General features: G+C 50.7%; 2 protein-coding genes across 2 annotated transcripts in view; one reads left to right on the top strand and one right to left on the bottom strand.

Annotated features, from left to right (window-relative positions):
- The window catches only part of LOC144805914 (uncharacterized), a 294,406-nt gene that overhangs the window by 72,144 nt on the left and 204,903 nt on the right, over positions 1-17,359 (bottom strand). The gene's annotated exons all lie outside the window — the stretch shown is intronic.
- LOC144805913 (uncharacterized) lies at positions 699-15,241 on the top strand. The gene is made up of 4 exons (XM_078672383.1): positions 699-825; positions 10,058-10,129; positions 10,759-10,812; positions 11,343-15,241. Exon 4 carries the CDS (start codon positions 12,383-12,385, stop codon positions 13,853-13,855), a length of 1,473 nt encoding a protein of 490 aa, XP_078528509.1. The 5' UTR covers positions 699-825; positions 10,058-10,129; positions 10,759-10,812; positions 11,343-12,382; the 3' UTR covers positions 13,856-15,241.

The raw sequence follows: 17,359 nt of genomic DNA, 5'->3' as shown, positions 1-17,359 counted from the left end.
TAAGGAATAAGCCACAGGCACAGGAAAATTAAAATTAAGCTGTTCCTTCAATTGTCGCTTTGACACATGACCTATGCCGCATTGTCACTGATCTGGGGTATAAAACTCAATGGTATTTACCTCTGTTTACTTTGCTATCTAGCACGTTATGGATTTGAAAAACTGCTAATAAATTATTTAAAAGAATAAATAAGCTGCCCAGTTTAATTGGAAAACTGACCAATATGCTCAGATATATTCATTGAAATACAGATATATTCATTGAAATAAAGGCTTTCATTTCCAGATGTCACCTTTCTGTAAATACACTTTAGTCCTTTACATCAGTGTTTGGAAGATGCTCATCTAAAGTGAAGCTATAAATACTTTTTTACAGCAGCAGCCAAGTGTGAGGCCCTGTACTTGAACTGTCTGACTGTTAAAAACATTCACGTCTGTGACATCTGAAATCCCAGGTCTTTACAGGCACCAATGCTTGTTTGTGTGAAATGTATTCACTCTTGGAGCCTGGAGGCGGTGGTTCTGTCAGCGGCCACCAGAGGGCGGTCCTCACCTGCTGATGAAACCCAATGAGCTGCACTTCGTATGAAAAGGAGAAGGGTTTCCTCTTCCGGGTCAGCGGTGGCAGAGACAGCACCAGCAGCAAGTGCTGACATCACTTCATACCTGTGCTCTGTGTCCAGCCTGTTGCAGAGGAGGAAGAAGCCCTGTCTGTCTGTGCAGCGACCTTCATCTTCAGACCCTCAGAGACCCCCCCAGACCCCAGATTGCTGCCCCCCCCCCATCCCCAGGAGGAGGAGAGAGCCTGGACAGGTTTCTGCTCAGGTAGGAGAGCTGCCAACTCACTTGGCTGCAATTTATGAATCCATGGATCAGATCCCCCCCCCCTGGCATTCAGGAGAGCTGCTGAGGCTGAGTGGGGAGCGGAGGAGGTGAAGCCTGTCCAGGGGTGGAGAGGAGGAGATGAAGCCTGTCCAGGGGTGCAGAGGAGGAGGGGCCTGTCCAGGGGTGCTGAGGAGGAGGGGCCTGTCCAGGGGTGCTGAGGAGGAGGGGCCTGTCCAAGGGTGCGGAGGAGGGGAGGCCTGTCCAGGGGTGCAGAGGGGGTGATGCCTGTCCAGGGATGCAGAGGAGTTGAGGCCTGTCCAGGGGGGCAGAGGAGGTGAGGCCAGTCCAGGGGAGTGCAGAGGAGGTGAGGCTGTCCAGGGGTGTAGAGGAGGTAAGGCCTGTCCACGGGTGCAGAGGAGGTGAGGCCTGTCCAGGGGTGCAGAGGACGAGAGGCTTGTTCAGGGGGTCAGAGGAGGTGAGGCCTGTCCAGGGGTGCAGAGGACGAGAGGCTTGTTCAGGGTGCAGAGGAGGAGAGGCCTGTCCAGGGGTGCAGAGGAGGTGAGGCCTGTCCAGGGATGCAGAGGAAGAGAGGCCTGTCCAGGGGTGCAGAGGAGGTGAGGCCTGTCCAGGGGAGTGAAGAGGAGGTGAGGCCTGTCCAGGGGTGCAGAGGAGAAGAGGCCTGTCCTGGGGTGCAGAGGAGGAGAGGCCTGTCCAGGGGTGCATAGGAGGAGAGGCCTGTCCAGGGGGGCAGAGGAGGTGAGGCCAGTCCAGGGGAGTGCAGAGGAGGTGAGGCTGTCCAGGGGTGTAGAGGAGGTAAGGCCTGTCCACGGGTGCAGAGGAGGTGAGGCCTGTCCAGGGGTGCAGAGGAGGCGAGGCCTGTCCAAGGGATCAGAGGAGGTGAGGCCTGTCCAGGGGTGCAGAGGAGGAGAGGCCTGTCCAGGGTGCAGAGGAGGTGAGGCCTGTCCAGAGTGCAGAGGAAGTGAGGCCTGTCCAGGGGTGCAGAGGACGAGAGGCTTGTTCAGGGGGTCAGAGGAGGTGAGGCCTGTCCAGGGTGCAGAAGAGGTGAGGCCTGTTCAGGGGTGCAGAGGAGGAGAGGCCTGTCCAGGGGTGCAGAGGAGGTGAGGCCTGTCCAGGGATGCAGAGGAAGAGAGGCCTGTCCAGGGGTGCAGAGGAGGTGAGGCCTGTCCAGGGGTGCAGAGGAAGACAGGACTGTCCAGGGGTGCAGATGAGGTGAGGCCTGTCCAGGGGTGCAAGGGGGGAGAGGCCTGTCCAGGGGGACATAAAGGAGGTGTGGCCTGTCCAGGGGTGAAGAGGAGTAAAGGTCTGTTCAGGGGGTCAGCGGAGGAGGAGAGGCCTGTCCAGAGGTGCAGAGGAGGAGAGACCTGTCCAGGGGTGCAGAGGAGGTGAGGCCTGTCCAGGGGAGTGCAGAGGAGGCGAGGCCTGCCATGGGGTGCAGAGGAGGTGAGGCCTGTCCAGGGGTGCAGAGGAGGTGAGGCCTGTCCAGGGTGCAGAGCAGGTGAGGCCTGTCCAGGGGTGCAGAGGAGGAGAGACCTGTCCAGGGGTGCAGAGGATGTGAGGCCTGTCCAGGGGTGCAGAGGAGGTGAGGCCTGTTCAGGGGTACAGAGGAGGTGAGGCCTCTCAAGGGGTGCAGAAGAGGTGAGGCCTGTCAAGGGGTGCAGAAGAGGCGAGGCCTGTCCAGGGGTGCAGAGGAGGTGAGGCCTGTCCAGGGGTGCAGAGGAGGTGAGGCCTGTCCAGGGGTGCAGAGGAAGAGAGTCCTGTCCAGGGGTGCAGATGAGGGGTGAGGCCTGTCCAGGGGTGCAGGGGAGGAGAGGCCTATCCTGGGGACATAGAGGAGGTGAGGCCTGTCCAGGGGTTCAGAGGAGGAAAGGTCTGTTCAGGGGTGCAGAGGAGGTGAGGCCTGTCCAGGGGAGTGCAGAGGAGGTGAGGCCTGTCCAGGGGAGTGCAGAGGAGGTGAGGCCTGTCCAGGGGTGCAGAGGAGGAAAGGACTGTCCTGGGGTGCAGAGGAGGAGAGGCCTGTCCAGGGCAGTGCAGAGGAGGTGAGGCCTGTCCAGGGGTACAGAGGAGGAGAGGCCTGTCCACGGGTGCAGAGGAGGTGAGGCCTGTCCAGGGGTGCAGAGGAGGCGAGGCCTGTCCAGGGGGTCAGAGGAGGTGAGGCCTGTACAGGGGTGCAGAGGAGACGAGGCCTGTCCAGGGTGCAGAGGAGGTGAGGCCTGTCCAGAGTGCAGAGGAGGTGAGGCCTGTCCAGGGGTGCAGAGGACTAGAGGCCTGTTCAGGGGGTCAGAGGAGTTGAGGCCTGTCCAGGGGTGCAGAGGAGGCGAGGCCTGTCCAGGGTGCAGAGGAGGTGAGGCCTGTCCAGGGGTGCAGAAGAGGTGAGGCCTGTCCAGGTGTGCAGAGGAAGAGAGGCCTGTCCAGGGGTGCAGATGAGGTGAGGCCTGTCCAGGGGTGCAGGGGAGGAGAGACCTGTCCAGGAGGACATAGAGGAGGTGAGGCCTGTCCAGGGGTGAAGAGGAGTAAAGGTCTGTTCAGGGGGTCAGCAGAGGAGGAGAGGCCTGTCCAGAGGTGCAGAGGAGGAGAGACCTGTCCAGGGGTGCAGAGGAGGTGAGGCCTGTCCAGGGGTGCAGAGGACTAGAGGCTTGTTCAGGGGGTCAGAGGAGGTGAGGCCTGTCCAGGGGTGCAGAGGAGGTGAGGCCTGTCAAGGGGTTCAGAGGAGGCGAGGCCTGTCCAGGGGTGTAGAGGAGGCGAGGCCTGTCCAGAGTGCAGAGGAGGTGAGGCCTGTCCAGGGGTGCAGAGGATGAGAGGCTTGTAAGGGGGACAGGGGAGGTGAGGCCTGTCCAGGGGTCCAGAGGAGGCGAGGCCTGTCCAGAGTGCAGAGGGGGTGAGGCCTGTCCAGGGGTGCAGAGGAGGTGAGGCCTGTCCAGGGGTGCAGAGGAAGAGAGGCCTGTCCAGGGGTGCAGACGAGGTGAGGCCTGTCCAGGGGTGCAGGGGAGGAGAGGCCTGTCCAGGGGACATAGAGGAGGTGAGGCCTGTCCAGGGGTTCAGAGGAGGAAAGTTCTGTTCAGGGGGTCAGCGCAGGTGAGGCCTGTCCAGGGGTGCAGAGGAGGAGAGGCTTGTCCAGGGGTGCAGAGGAGGTGAGGCCTGTCCAGGGGAGTGCAGAGGAGGTGAGGCATGTCCAGGGGAGTGCAGAGGAGGTGAGGCCTGTCCAGGGGTGCAGAGGAGGAGAGGACTGTCCTGGGGTGCAGAGGAGGAGAGGCCTGTCCAGGGGAGTGCAGAGGAGGTGAGGCCTGTCCAGGGGTTTAGAGGAGGTTAGGCCTGTCCACGGGTGCAGAGGAGGTGAGGCCTGTCCAGGGGTGCAGAGGAGGCGAGGCCTGTCCAGGGGGTCAGAGGAGGTGAGGCCTGTCCAGGGGTGCAGACGAGACGAGGCCTTTCCAGGGTGCAGAGGAGGTGAGGCCTGTCCAGAGTGCAGAGGAGGGGAGGCCTGTCCAGGGGTGCAGCGGACTAGAGGCTTGTTCAGGGGGTCAGAGGAGCTGAGGCCTGTCCAGGGGTGCAGAGGAGGCGAGGCCTGTCCAGGGTGCAGAGGAGGTGAGGCCTGTCCAGGGGTGCAGAGGAGGAGAAGCCTGTCCAGGGGTGCAGAGGAGGTGAGGCCTGTCCAGGGGTGCAGAGGAAGAGAGTTCTGTCCAGGGGTGCAGAGGAAAAGAGGCCAGTCCAGGGGTGCAGAGGAGGTGAGGCCTGTCCAGGGGTGCAGAGGAAGAGAGGCCTGTCCAGGGGTGCAGATGAGGTGAGGCCTGTCCAGGGGTGCAGGGGAGGAGAGGCCTGTCCAGGGGGACATAGAGGAGGTGAGGCCTGTCCAGGGGTGAAGAGGAGTAAAGGTCTGTTCAGGGGGTCAGCGGAGGAGGAGAGGCCTGTCCAGAGGTGCAGAGGAGGAGAGACCAGTCCAGGGGTGCAGAGGAGGTGAGGCCTGTCCAGGGGTGCAGAGGAGGTGAGTCCTGTCAAGGGGTGCAGAGGAGGCGAGGCCTGTCCAGGGGTGTAGAGGAGGCGAGGCCTGTCCAGAGTGCAGAGGAGGTGAGGCCTGTCCAGGGGTGCAGAGGATGAGAGGCTTGTAAGAGGGACAGGGGAGGTGAGGCCTGTCCAGGGGTCCAGAGGAGGCGAGGCCTGTCCAGAGTGCAGAGGAGGTGAGGCCTGTCCAGGGGTGCAGAGGAGGTGAGGCCTGTCCAGGGGTGCAGAGGAAGAGAGGCCTGTCCAGGGGCGCAGACGAGGTGAGGCCTGTCCAGGGGTACAGGGGAGGAGAGGCCTGTCCAGGGGACAGAGAGGAGGTGAGGCCTGTCCAGGGGTTCAGAGAAGGAAATGTCTGTTCAGGGGGTCAGCGCAGGTGAGGCCTGTCCAGGGGTGCAGAGGGGGAGAGGCTTGTCCAGGGGTGCAGAGGAGGTGAGGCCTGTCCAGGGGAGTGCAGAGGAGGTGAGGACTGTCCTGGGGTGCAGAGGAGGAGAGGCCTGTCCAGGGGAGTGCAGAGGAGGTGAGGCCTGTCCAGGGGTGTAGAGGAGGTGAGGCCTGTCCACAGGTGCGGAGGAGGTGAGGCCTGTCCAGGGGTGCAGAGGAGGCGAGGCCTGTCCAGGGGGTCAGAGGAGGTGAGGCCTGTCCAGGGGTGCAGAGGAGACGAGGCCTGTCCAGGGTGCAGAGGAGGTGAGGCCTGTCCAGAGTGCAGAGGAGGTGAGGCCTGTCCAGGGGTGCAGAGGACTAGAGGCTTGTTCAGGGGGTCAGAGGAGGTGAGGCCTGTCCAGGGGTGCAGAGGAGGCGAGGCCTGTCCAGGGTGCAGAGGAGGTGAGGCCTGTCCAGGGTGCAGAGGAGGAGAGGCCTGTCCAGGGCTGCAGAGGAGGTGAGGCCTGTCCAGTGGTGCAGAGGAAGAGAGGCCTGTCCAGGGGTGCAGAGGAAGAGAGGCCTGTCCAGGGGTGCAGAGGAGGTGAGGCCTGTCCAGGTGTGGAGAGGAAGAGAGGCCTGTCCGGGGGTGCAGATGAGGTGAGGCCTGTCCAGGGGTGCAGGGGAGGAGAGGCCTGTCCAGGGGACATAGAGGAGGTGAGGCCTGTCCAGGGGTGAAGAGGAGTAAAGGTCTGTTCAGGGGGTCAGCGGAGGAGGTGAGGCCTGTCCAGAGGTGCAGAGGAGGAGAGGCCTGTCCAGGGGGCAGAGTAGGTGAGGCCTGTCCAGGGGTGCAGAGGAGGTGAGGCCTGTCCAGGGGTGCAGAGGAGGTGAGGCCTGTCCAGGGGTACAGAGGAGGTGAGGCCTGTCAAGGGTACAGAGGAGGTGAGGCCTGTCCAGGGGTGCAGAGAAGGCAAGGCCTGTCCAGAGTGCAGAGGAGGTGAGGCCTGCCCAGGTGGTGCAGAGGATGAGAGGCTTGTTAGGGAAACAGGGGAGGTGAGGCCTGTCCAGGGGTGCAGAGGAGGCGAGGCCTGTCCAGAGTGCAGAGGAGGTGAGGCCTGTCCAGGGGTGCAGAGGAAGAGAGGTCTGTCCAGGGGTGCAGAGGAGGTGAGGCCTGTCCAGGGGTGCAGAGGAAGGGAGGTCTGTCCAGGGGTGAAGATGAGGTGAGGCCTGTCCAGGGGTGCAGGGGAGGAGAGGTCTGTCCAGGGGGACATAGAGGAGGTGAGGCCTGTCCAGGGGTTCATGGGGGGAAAGGTCTGTTCAGGGGGTCAGCGCAGGTGAGGCCTGTCCAGGGGTGCAGAGGAGGTGAGGCCTGTGTCCAGGGGTGCAGAGGGGGAGAGGCCTGTCTAGGGGTGCAGATGAGGTGATGCCTGTCCAGGAGTGCAGAGGAGGTGAGGACTGTTCATGGGTCCAGAAGAGATAAGGCCTGTCCAGGTGGGCAGATGAGGTAAGGCATGTCCAGGGGTGCTGAGGAGGTGTGGCCTGTCCAGGGGTGCAGAGGAGGTGAGGCCTGTCCAGGGGTGCAGAGGAGGTGAGGTGTCCAGGGGTGCAGAGGGGGAGAGGCCTGTCCAGGGGTGCAGATGAGGTGAGGCCTGTCCTGTGTTTGGGTGGTTCATAGAAGGTGGGGCCTGTCCTGGAGGGATGCAGTGGAGATGAGACCTGTTCGTCCAGGCGGGGTGGTCGAGAGCTGAGTTTAAGTTTATTAATTGTTGTCCCAAGAGATTTGTGGAAGAGTGTAAGTTGTTTGTAAACTGGCCAAATGAAAAGCCACAGAGTGAAGCGCCTCAAAATATTTTATTATATATTACAAGAGATTATTGCTGATTTACAGACAATATTGCAAAGTCGAAGACCGGGGGAAAGAGGACGCATCATTTAGCGTTGCATCCAGAGGTTAGTGCACATATCCAGCAAAATGTGAGGGGCTGCAGACCAACATTCTGGATGAGACTTTGTTGTAACCAAAGTACTCTAGTTACAATTTTATTACTAAGCAGAACAAGATCAAAATAAAAATAATGACGGCTCAGACAAAATGTTTCCAAACGGGTGACGAAAGTGGTTCTCACGGATTGTATTCTCGTTTTGATTCTGGGTTTGTTGCTGGTGTGAATTTGGATATGCACGGCGTTGGTGTGCAGAATAATGATGTTCAGTATGTGCAAGGAGGAAATGTTGTTCCTCTGGGTCAGGGCTGGACTGGGAACCCAAACCAGGCCTGACAATTTTGACGGACCAGCTCCCTGCCTCTTTTGTTGCTGGGGGGGGTGATAAAGCAGCATCACAGCAAAACCAGCCCCCAGTGACCAGCACTGAACAATCGGTCCCCACTGTTCCAGCCTCCTGGGGAAACACCGGAAGCCCGTTACGGCCAGTGCGGCCCCGCTTAGGGTATAGGTTTTACTAACAGTGGCAATTTAAATACCTCAAACACTAATAGTGTGCAGAATAAGACACGGTCCTTACGATGTTTGCAGGAACCTGGGAAACTGGAACATGAATCAGATGGCACCGAATGGGATGTCTCAGTCAATGGTCCCAGCCCAACTGGCCTCTGTGCCGAGCATGCAGAATCAAAGGCAGATATATTGGAACATGCCTTCAGTCCCGATGGCCCCACAGCCCAGTGCAGAATAGAACGCCAAAATCTCAACAAATTCAGAATTTCAACAAATTCCATTAGTGATTAATAAGGATTTTCCACATTTTGCATCTACACTAGGAGTTTTTACTGGACTGAATCAGACACAATGACAGTGCCTGAGACGGGAGAAGGGTTGCATGCTTGGTACAGTCCTAGCGGTCACCCTTTTGTAGAAGAAGAAAATGGGAATCCAGCATCTCTTTTAATTTTATTCAATAAATGTGCCTCCCATTCCACAGTCAGACTGACGGCAGCTCCCAACCCACCCCTCTTGGGAAAGGAGTCCAAGTTGTAGGCATTTCTACTAAACAACTAATAAGCTGTCAGCAAATGTTCCCCTACAAATTGGGTCAATGATGAATGGCCACAAACTTAAACTGTGATTAAGATCCAGTTATTATGTTAGCGAATCACCTTGTAAAATTACTCGTGGCTTTTTGGGGAAGAGTCACAATTAATTATTCATTTTGTAGGTGTGGTTTATTACATTACATTTTGTTGTGCCATGTTTTCATGACTATTCATTGATTGCTGTCAATTTTACCTCATCATGAGCCATGTCAATAATGTGTTCTCTGAGTCTAAAAACTTATAAAATGTACTTGTTTGGGATATTTGCTGGAATTGTTTTATTTTACACTTTTCCTAAAGGCAGACTACATGTCATTCCTCTTACTGATTTTGTACTTAAGAACTTTTCCTTGATTTCTAACTAAGCAGGTCCTATGTCAGTTTGCTATTTGATATTATAAAAAAAGTTTTCTTATTTCTTAGCACACATTTATTGTGGTGGTCTGTCTATTGACTTTACAGCTAAAGTTGTTTCTGATTCTGGCTTTTGATATACTTTAGAGGTTACCAATATGTGATCCTCCTGCAAATATTATGATAATTATTTCTCTGACTGAGTAACCATGCTTTTGCCTTCAGTAATTATTTGAAACCTTTAATATAACTTTGTAGCTTGTTGTAGCTCCAAAGGCAAGGGCCTTTACCAAGGGAGCGGTCCTTTAATGGGCAGTATTGCCTGCTATAGCTGACTATAATTCCGTTACACTGTTTGCCCTATGAGGGCAGATGGTGTTAATTAATAAAACAAAGGAGTCCCAAAGACCTTGAGGGTAGAAACACCTCAGGTACTCAGAAACCTTTGTTTAACAGCTGTTGCTGTAAATGTTCAAAGGTTAACAGCCGCATGCGGGACCACGGTGGTTAATTGTTGAACATTCACAGCAATAGCTGTTAAAGGAGGCGGAAGTCAGCCCCTGGTTCTCCCTGGGCTCGGCTAAACTGCTTTTCATTATTCACGTGAGCCGGGGAGATGCAGGAGATGAGCAGAACCCCCCTCCTTCCGAGATGCCAGTGACACTGCAAGCTACGGGAGGAGGAAGGGGGAGGCTCCTGTGTGACCTGCTGCAGGCTCTATCTTCTGCCTTCTCCTGCCCAATCCAAATATTTTGGAGAGGCAGAGGCTGTGTATTAGGACATTGTAATGTTGAGAGCAGTGGGCCTATATCAGGTTGTATAGGCTGCTGCTGCTCCGTTGTCTTCAATGGATCTTAACATTTCAATGTTCTAAGCTTTGTCTTCTGAAAGTTCAATTCCGAATTCCGTCTTATGGGGCTCACTAGACACTGACCCTCCGCATCATCCCTTCAGATAATTTATAAATACAAAGCGCCAACACATTGATGCCTTGTTGCTTCCATTGCTCAGCATTCGAACTCTGCATCAGCTTGAGCATGAATTGCAGTTCCTCCGAGAGCATGGTTTGTATAAATCTAAGAGTCTGGTTGACTGATTTATGAACGGGGCAGAATTATGTACAAGGACATTAACATACCTTTGCAAACCAGATTGTTTTGATTTGCAAGTTTCACTGGCTGTAAATGGAAAGATGGGGGTTATGAAGACGTGGACCGGGTTGTTAGGGTTTGTTCTCTGAGACTGTGGGTGCACTCTATATTCACAGAGACATTTTCCAGCAAAGGATCATGGCTCTTGAACCCAAAACGTATTTATTCATTAACCATAGTTGCTTCACAATGGCCTACAGAGAACAAGACATTCTTTGTTTTGGAAGTTCAGGACGGTTATTTGTAAATGTGATGAAGTGTGATTGTCGTCTGACGCAAAACCATTTCTTTACTTCCTTTCAAGGTATTCTGGGATGACCAGGCAGTGCAGCGTGGCTGCCACCCTCGGAAGAACAAAATAAAGTATAACTGTCAGGTAAGGATTCCTATTACTCTTAAGTTTCCTTTTCCCCTGTTTCTTCTTTCTCTATTCCCTTTCTTGATCTGTTGTTTCTCTTCAACTTCAACATTTGACTCCCTCTGTGCACTATTCTTGTTGTTAATAAACTTCTGATAATCACCTGATGGATCCACATTCCTCCTGGAACATGCTTGGGTGTAGTGCAGGTCCAGTTCCTTTTTAGGTCAGTTTTGCCCAGCAGTTCCTTAACAATTGTCACATTTGTCTCCTCCTCTACACCACGTTATACTATCCTCCCTCTGTCCGGCATCTTTTCTCTCTGGATCTGACTTCCATCTCTTTACGTCCTCCCATCCTGCCCTTTTCTGTCTTGTCTACTATAAGCAAAAGACACAGTACATATGTGTGGACACACATGCACACAAGGCTTGCTTTAGGGTGGTCAGCCGGTGTTGCTGACCTTGGGGGCACTTTGTTTAGAAGTAACTTATGGGTTCACAAGCATCTGCTGCAGAGTTTCCTGTGATGGACTCCTGTAGTGGAAGTGGAAGATAGCCTTTTTTCTCTTTCCTCTGTTTTGTGTTTTTCTTTTCTTGACCCTTTTTGGTTTCCTTTACTGTTGTGCTGTTTTTTGTCTTTTTCAGGTGTTGCTGTGCCCGGGTTCTGTCAAAGGAGCGTAATGAGTTCTGGGCCACAAAGTAAGTCCTTATCATCCGCACAATTTGAAATAGAGAATTCCACTGAGCTAACTGGACACAGTCTCAGTCTACAGTAGCATTTAAAGCACTGAGTGCAACAAGGCCAATTCCTTCCTTCAATAAAATGTCCCTTCCTAGATCACTGGAAAAAGGAATAGATGAACAGTCTAGGTGGGCAGGGGAGTAAATAACAGCTGAGTATTCATTAAAAGTATTGCAAATATCACATTATGATGCCAGCCTTTGACACAGAAATTGTAAATTGATAGTGTTGGCTGCTTCTGAGAATCTGTGTCACAATATATGTGTTTCTTTCTTAAATATTATTTATGTTTGCTCTCACATCCATGAGTTCCAGTGATCTGAAGCTCCCGATCTACACAGTGTCCCAGAGCTGTTAAACCACTATCAGAAATGCTACTCAACTGATTTCCTAGCTTGTTTTTGTCAATACTTTATTTGTGCAAAGTATAAGGTCATAAATATTTTTTCTTTTTGTTCATTTACAATATATGACTCCATTTCTACAGGTGACTGAAGCATGAACAGAAAAAAGAAGGTTTACATTTTGTGAAACACAACTAAAAGGATTATTTCAAGGAATGTTATAACATTCTCGAGCTCTTGAGAAGAAACACATTCTATGTACCAGGAATGGTGAGGATGTTGGAGTGGAAGAACCTGGTGAATGTGAAAGTTGTCAAATCCCTAAAGTAAAAGGACCATAAATGTTTACCAGGTCCCAGTAACTGAGATTGAGGAGAACATTGGCCACAATTGATCCCCACACAGTGCACTTGAGAAAACTCAGTGTTGCAAATTCTGTTTGATGGTTTATGAGAAATACTTTGGAGACCCAAACCCTCCCCAACAGATCAGCATCCGTAGACGTGTTGTGATGTGATGAACTGTCAAAAATACTAATATCCTTAGTTTACAAGTGCAAGCATTTGTCTCTGTCTCCTGGAGATGAGAGGAGAGAAAAGATTATTTTAAAAAAAGTCATTGTAAATACTCTTTCTCAGATGTCGTTACAGAAAAGAGGCTGGATTATCATTTCCAATATAGGAAGATTTTCCCCCACCAACTCTGTCTCTTGGGTTGATCCGAGTGGTTTCAAAGTGTCTTGTACCTTCAAAGTGGATCATGTACCTGTCTTAGCCACTGAGCAAAAAAGCATATACTGGCACAGAGAGTATAAAAGGGGCCAGTGTTACACTATTGATAATTCATAAACCACCCTGGCATGCCCTAATCATCTGTCATTACTTGTATGAACAAACATACATACCAGGCAAACACTAAAGCCCAAAGACCTTATCAGTGCTTTTAAAACTCCTAAATCAAATGTGATAAACTAGAATCACTAAATGAGACTAATTAAACAAGAGAAAATTTACCCGGGCATAACTTGGAGAAAATGAATCCATGTGAGGCCTCTTAATCAATACAAGGGGCTCCTCAGTGAAAGTTAATAAGACAAGTTAGATCGGTGCCTTTAAAGGTAGGAAGTTAATGCTGAGTTGTAACATAAACAAGTACACAATCCAAAATCATATTCAGTCTTAAGATGGCATGTATCCAGGAACAAACCCAACTTGGAGAAACAAACAACTCGAATAAGAGCAATGACTGTGAGAACAGCTTTAGTCATCAATCCCACCTCACTAAACAGGAGAAAACTAGCTCTGGACGAAAATCCTATCAGTGTCCAGAATGCCAGAAAAGCTTCAGCCACAAATCTAGTGTCGCTATACACGCAAGAACCCACACAGGACAAAAACCATATCAGTGCTCCACGTGCCAAAAAAGCTTCAGTTTTAGTGGTAGTCTGATTAAACATCAGAGAACTCACACCGGACAAAAACCTTATCAGTGCTCTGAATGCTGTAAAAGATTCAGTAGCAAACACAATCTCACTTTACATGAAAGAACCCACACTGGACAAAAACCTTATCAGTGCTCTGAATGCTGTAAAAGCTTCAGTAGCAAATCCATTCTAACTGTACATGAAAGAACCCACACTGGGCATAAACCGTATCAGTGCTCTGAATGCTGTAAAAGCTTCAGTCAGAAAAGCAGCCTTACTGTACATGAAAGAACCCACACTGGGCATAAACCGTATCAGTGCTCTGAATGCTGTAAAAGCTTCAATCAGAAAGGTCACCTTACTAAACATGAAAGGACCCACACTGGGCATAAACCGTATCAGTGTTCTGAATGCCAAAAAGGTTTCTATTCCAAATTCGGTTTAACTCAACATCAGAGAATCCATACTGGGCTCAAACCGTATCAGTGCTCTGAATGCCAAAAACGTTTCTATCAGAAATCGGGTTTAACTGTACATCAGAGAATCCATACTGGGCTCAAACCGTATCAGGGTTCTGAATGTCAGAAAAGCTTCAGTCATAAAATAATTCTCACTCACCATGAAAGAACTCATACTTGGCAAAAACCTTATCAGTGCTCTCAATGCCGGAAAGGATTCAGTCAGAAATCCAACCTTACTAAGCATGAAAGAACCCACACTGGGCTCAAACTGTATCAGTGTTCCGAATGCCAAAAAAGCTTCAGATTGAAAGAATGTCTCACTAGACATGAGAAAACCCACACTGGACAAAAACTATATCGGTGCTCTGAATGCCGGAAAGGATTCAGTTGGAAATCCAACCTTACTGTGCATGAAGGAACCCACACGGGGCTCAAACCGTATCAGTGCTCTGAATGCCAAAAAAGCTTCAGATTGAAAGAAAGTCTCACTAGACATGAGAGAACCCACACTGGACAAAAACCGTATCGGTGCTCTGAATGCTGGAAAGGATTCAGTTGCAAATCCAACCTTACTGTGCATGAAAGAACTCACACTGGACAAAAACCTTATCAGTGCTCTGAATGCTCGAAAAGCTTCAGTCGGAAATCCAGCCTTACTGTACATGAAATAACCCACACTGGGCATAAACCGTATCAGTGCTCTGAATGCCAGAAAAGCTTCAGTCATAAAGCAACTCTCACTACACATGAGAGAACTCACACTGGGGAATAACCATCTTAGTTCTCTGAATGCTGGAAACGTTTCAGCTGGAAATCTGGTCTCACTCAACCTGCGAGAACTTACCTGGAAAAAACCTCGTCATTGTTCTAAATTCCTGGGAAGCGTCTGCTGGAGATTCAGGTTGATTCAACAATAGAGAACCCACAACGTGAAAGAAAATGACCCGTGCTCTCAATGTGACAAAAACTTCAGTTGTAAATGTAACCTTTCCACATAGGAGAGACAATGTGGGAGAATAAAAGGTGCTCACTGTCAACCCTGAGGAGGAGCTTTCAGCATCGCAAAACATTTACATGAAGCAGCCACAAAGACATCAATCCATTGATTGTCCAACAAACCGTCTACTGAGAAAAGTACACAGTGTGGGATGGAAATGCTTGAATTAACCTCATTCTATTGTAACTATTTGTGGCCTCATTCCATTCAGAGTGTGTTGTTCACTGCGTGTTTATAAGCAATGACTGACCCACAAAGTCCATTGGATCCTCAACTTTGAGGCCACGCCCCCAAGGGTCTGGAATGCATGTAACCTCAAACTGTTTCCAGCCTTAATGAGCCTCACCAGGGGGCTGCAGCAGGAGTCCCTTTGTCGTAGGTCTCTATGGGACCAACATCTGTTCATGTCTGTACCATATAGGGATTATTATTGAGAAAAACTAAAGGTGATGGATGGACTGGTAGTTAATCTCTGCAACATCCCGCCACATCATTCTCTAGTCTTTGTGTAACTACAAACAAGGTCAGCCATATGCAAACCCTTCTTGGCTCCACCCTAAATACTCCTAATGACTTCTGTTCCAATGGGACATGGCCTCGTATTACAAAGATCCACACAAGTGGCCTCTTTCCATCTTCTTTTTGTTTCAAATGGATCCTGCTATCCCCTTAACCATGCCTCAGGCCTGCCACGTTCCATGCTTTGGCTCTTATCATCAACCTTGAACCATCTCCATAACTTGTAAGCTCCGAAGACTTTGCAGCTGTTGTAACTGCTTGAAGTTTCCCACATTTTGATGACCGTGGATTCAGGTTCAACTTGATGACCCAACTCTACTCTGTGGGAATTTTGCACTTCAAGCCACTTTTGTGCAGCTCGTCACCTTCTGAGACTGGTTCAGCCAAAAACCTTGCATCAAATTCCAGTGTTAATCATCACCAGAGACTAAACTTATCTTTGTCCTCTCGAGCATAGCTACCAAAGTCAGCTACAATTTTGTAGGTGACTTCCTGATTGATTTAGTGGAACTGCTTGTTTTTTATTCATTTACCTTTTTGTTTGGTTTTGACAGTTGTTTTTGCTAATTAATAATGCTTAAATCACAGCCCACCTTTAGATTTTGCTTCTGAATAATTATTAAATATTCTTTTTGATCTAAACTAGGTTTGAATCTTTAAGTTCCTTGTCTATTTTTAATAAACTGTATTGAAATGTGTGACTTCCACTGTTTTGCTTTACCTTCGAGCGCCCCTTAGGCCATACTGCTCAAGCCACGTTACCAAAAGCGAGCTAAGAACACTTGAGTAGAAGACACATTTACATTTGCTGACCAAAGTGTGGGAAAAGCAAAGCAGGCTGACTCCAGAAAGCACACTACCTAGCTGGAAAGAATACTCTCTTAGGTGGCATGTGCACCAACTGTAGATGCAAAAATCAAGGATTATGAGGGAAGCTGTTGGTATCTATGCCCCCCAGAATTTGAGTCTGCCACCTTCTCTCAAACAGTTGAAAGAGCTAAAGATGCACCCGTCAGAGATTCATTTCTCAGCAACTAAGACTGCTCGCTCCTGCATACAATTCCCACACTGTTACGTGAATCACAATCCCTGGGCAATGTACAAACTTTTACATAAACAAGTTGTGTTGTGCTTTGTGAACAGGATTTCACCCCCCTGTGTATGCAAATGAGTTTCTGTGATCAGACACCCCAGGCCCCCATTTCCTCTACTGCGGATGATAATGTGAGAACGGTAACGAGATAACAAACAAGGGCTGTATTGAGAAATAATCATCTTCAAGTCACACAGTAGTTTGTAGTTCTTTATTAGTCTTTTCCGACTCATCCTGGACATCCCTCGTCGCAGCCACATCTCTGCCCATCTGAAATATCTGCACTGGCTCCCCGTCAGCAAGAGGATCACGTTCAGACTCCTCACCCACGCACACAAGGCTCTCCACGACATGGGCCCGAAATACCTCAACAGCCGCCTCACATTCTACACACCCACCCACCAGCTCCGATCCGCCAGCCTCGCCTCCGTCCCATGAATTCGCAAATCCACCGCCGGAGGAAGATCCTTCTCCTACCTGGCGGCCAAGACATGGAACTCCCTCCCCACCCACCTACGGCTGACCCAGGACCATCTCTCCTTCAGGAAACAACTCAAGACCTGGCTGTTCGAGCAGTAGCGGATCCCCCCCCCCCAGCACCTTGAGATCCTAGCGGGTGAGTAGCGCGCTTTACAAATTTCTTTGATTGATTGATTTTAAATGTACATCCACCCATCCAGGTAGAGTATAGTTTGCGAAGCGCAATTCTCTCGTGGCCCGCTCCCCAGATTAAGTCCATAAAAACAGAAACATAGTCCAATTTCCTGAAGAAGAGCCGGGGCGGGTAAACTGGGGGGGTCGAGAAGCAGTATAAATGTATTAACAGCATTTTTGCAACTGCCACTCTACCCATGGGTCGATAGTGGCAGGGAGCCCCAAAACGACAGGGAGCTGCAAACATTGGACATCACCAGTTTTTCGTCCGTGTGGTAAGTTCACCTCTAAGTACCTGAATATATGTCAGGGTGCCACCCCAGTGCTAATTGGGGCAGCACTTCCTGTTCTAAGTTGTGAGTTTGCGCATGGGATATAAGCTAGATTTGGTCCAATTTAGCCTCAGTCCGGAATCCCTACCAAAATCGTCTAGAACCTCGATCACCTGTGATGGATAAGCATACACATTCCTGAGGTAGACAAATGTGTCATCAGCATACAGTGAAATTACCTCCCAATTTGGCCCACTTGGTATACCGACTGCTGGGTCCTGTGAACGAAACAAGCCAGCGAACAGGTCCATGACTAGGGCGAAAGTAATCGACAGCGGGCATCTTTGCCACATGCTTCAAAAGAAACTGAGATTTCTGCTTGTCCAGATGCGGGCCAGCGATTTATCCAGTGCAGTATTTCTGCACCTAGTTTCATGCACATCAGCACTTTTGATAAATAAAACTACTCCAGGGTGTCGAAGGCCTTCTCTACATCTAGTGAGAGTGTTGTTTATGGAGGCAAATTCTTGAAGATTCTTTTCCATCAGCTGCAGAGGCGCCATAGGTTTAGACACATTTTTCTCCCAGGTACGAAACCATTCTGGTCTTGGTGCCAATGTAGAGAGGCAGGGGAGCAACCTGTTTGCAAGGACATTCCTGTGAATATTGTGGTCGGTGTACAGGGGCCAGTAGGAGCGTAGCTCCAGGGGGTCCTTGTTGGGCTTAGGCAGTACCAATATC

Source organism: Lissotriton helveticus (genome assembly GCF_964261635.1).
Source record: "Lissotriton helveticus chromosome 1_1 unlocalized genomic scaffold, aLisHel1.1 SUPER_1_unloc_32, whole genome shotgun sequence".
In the NCBI taxonomy this organism is placed as follows: Eukaryota; Metazoa; Chordata; class Amphibia; order Caudata; family Salamandridae; genus Lissotriton; species Lissotriton helveticus.
This window is presented reverse-complemented; position numbering and strand designations above follow the sequence as displayed.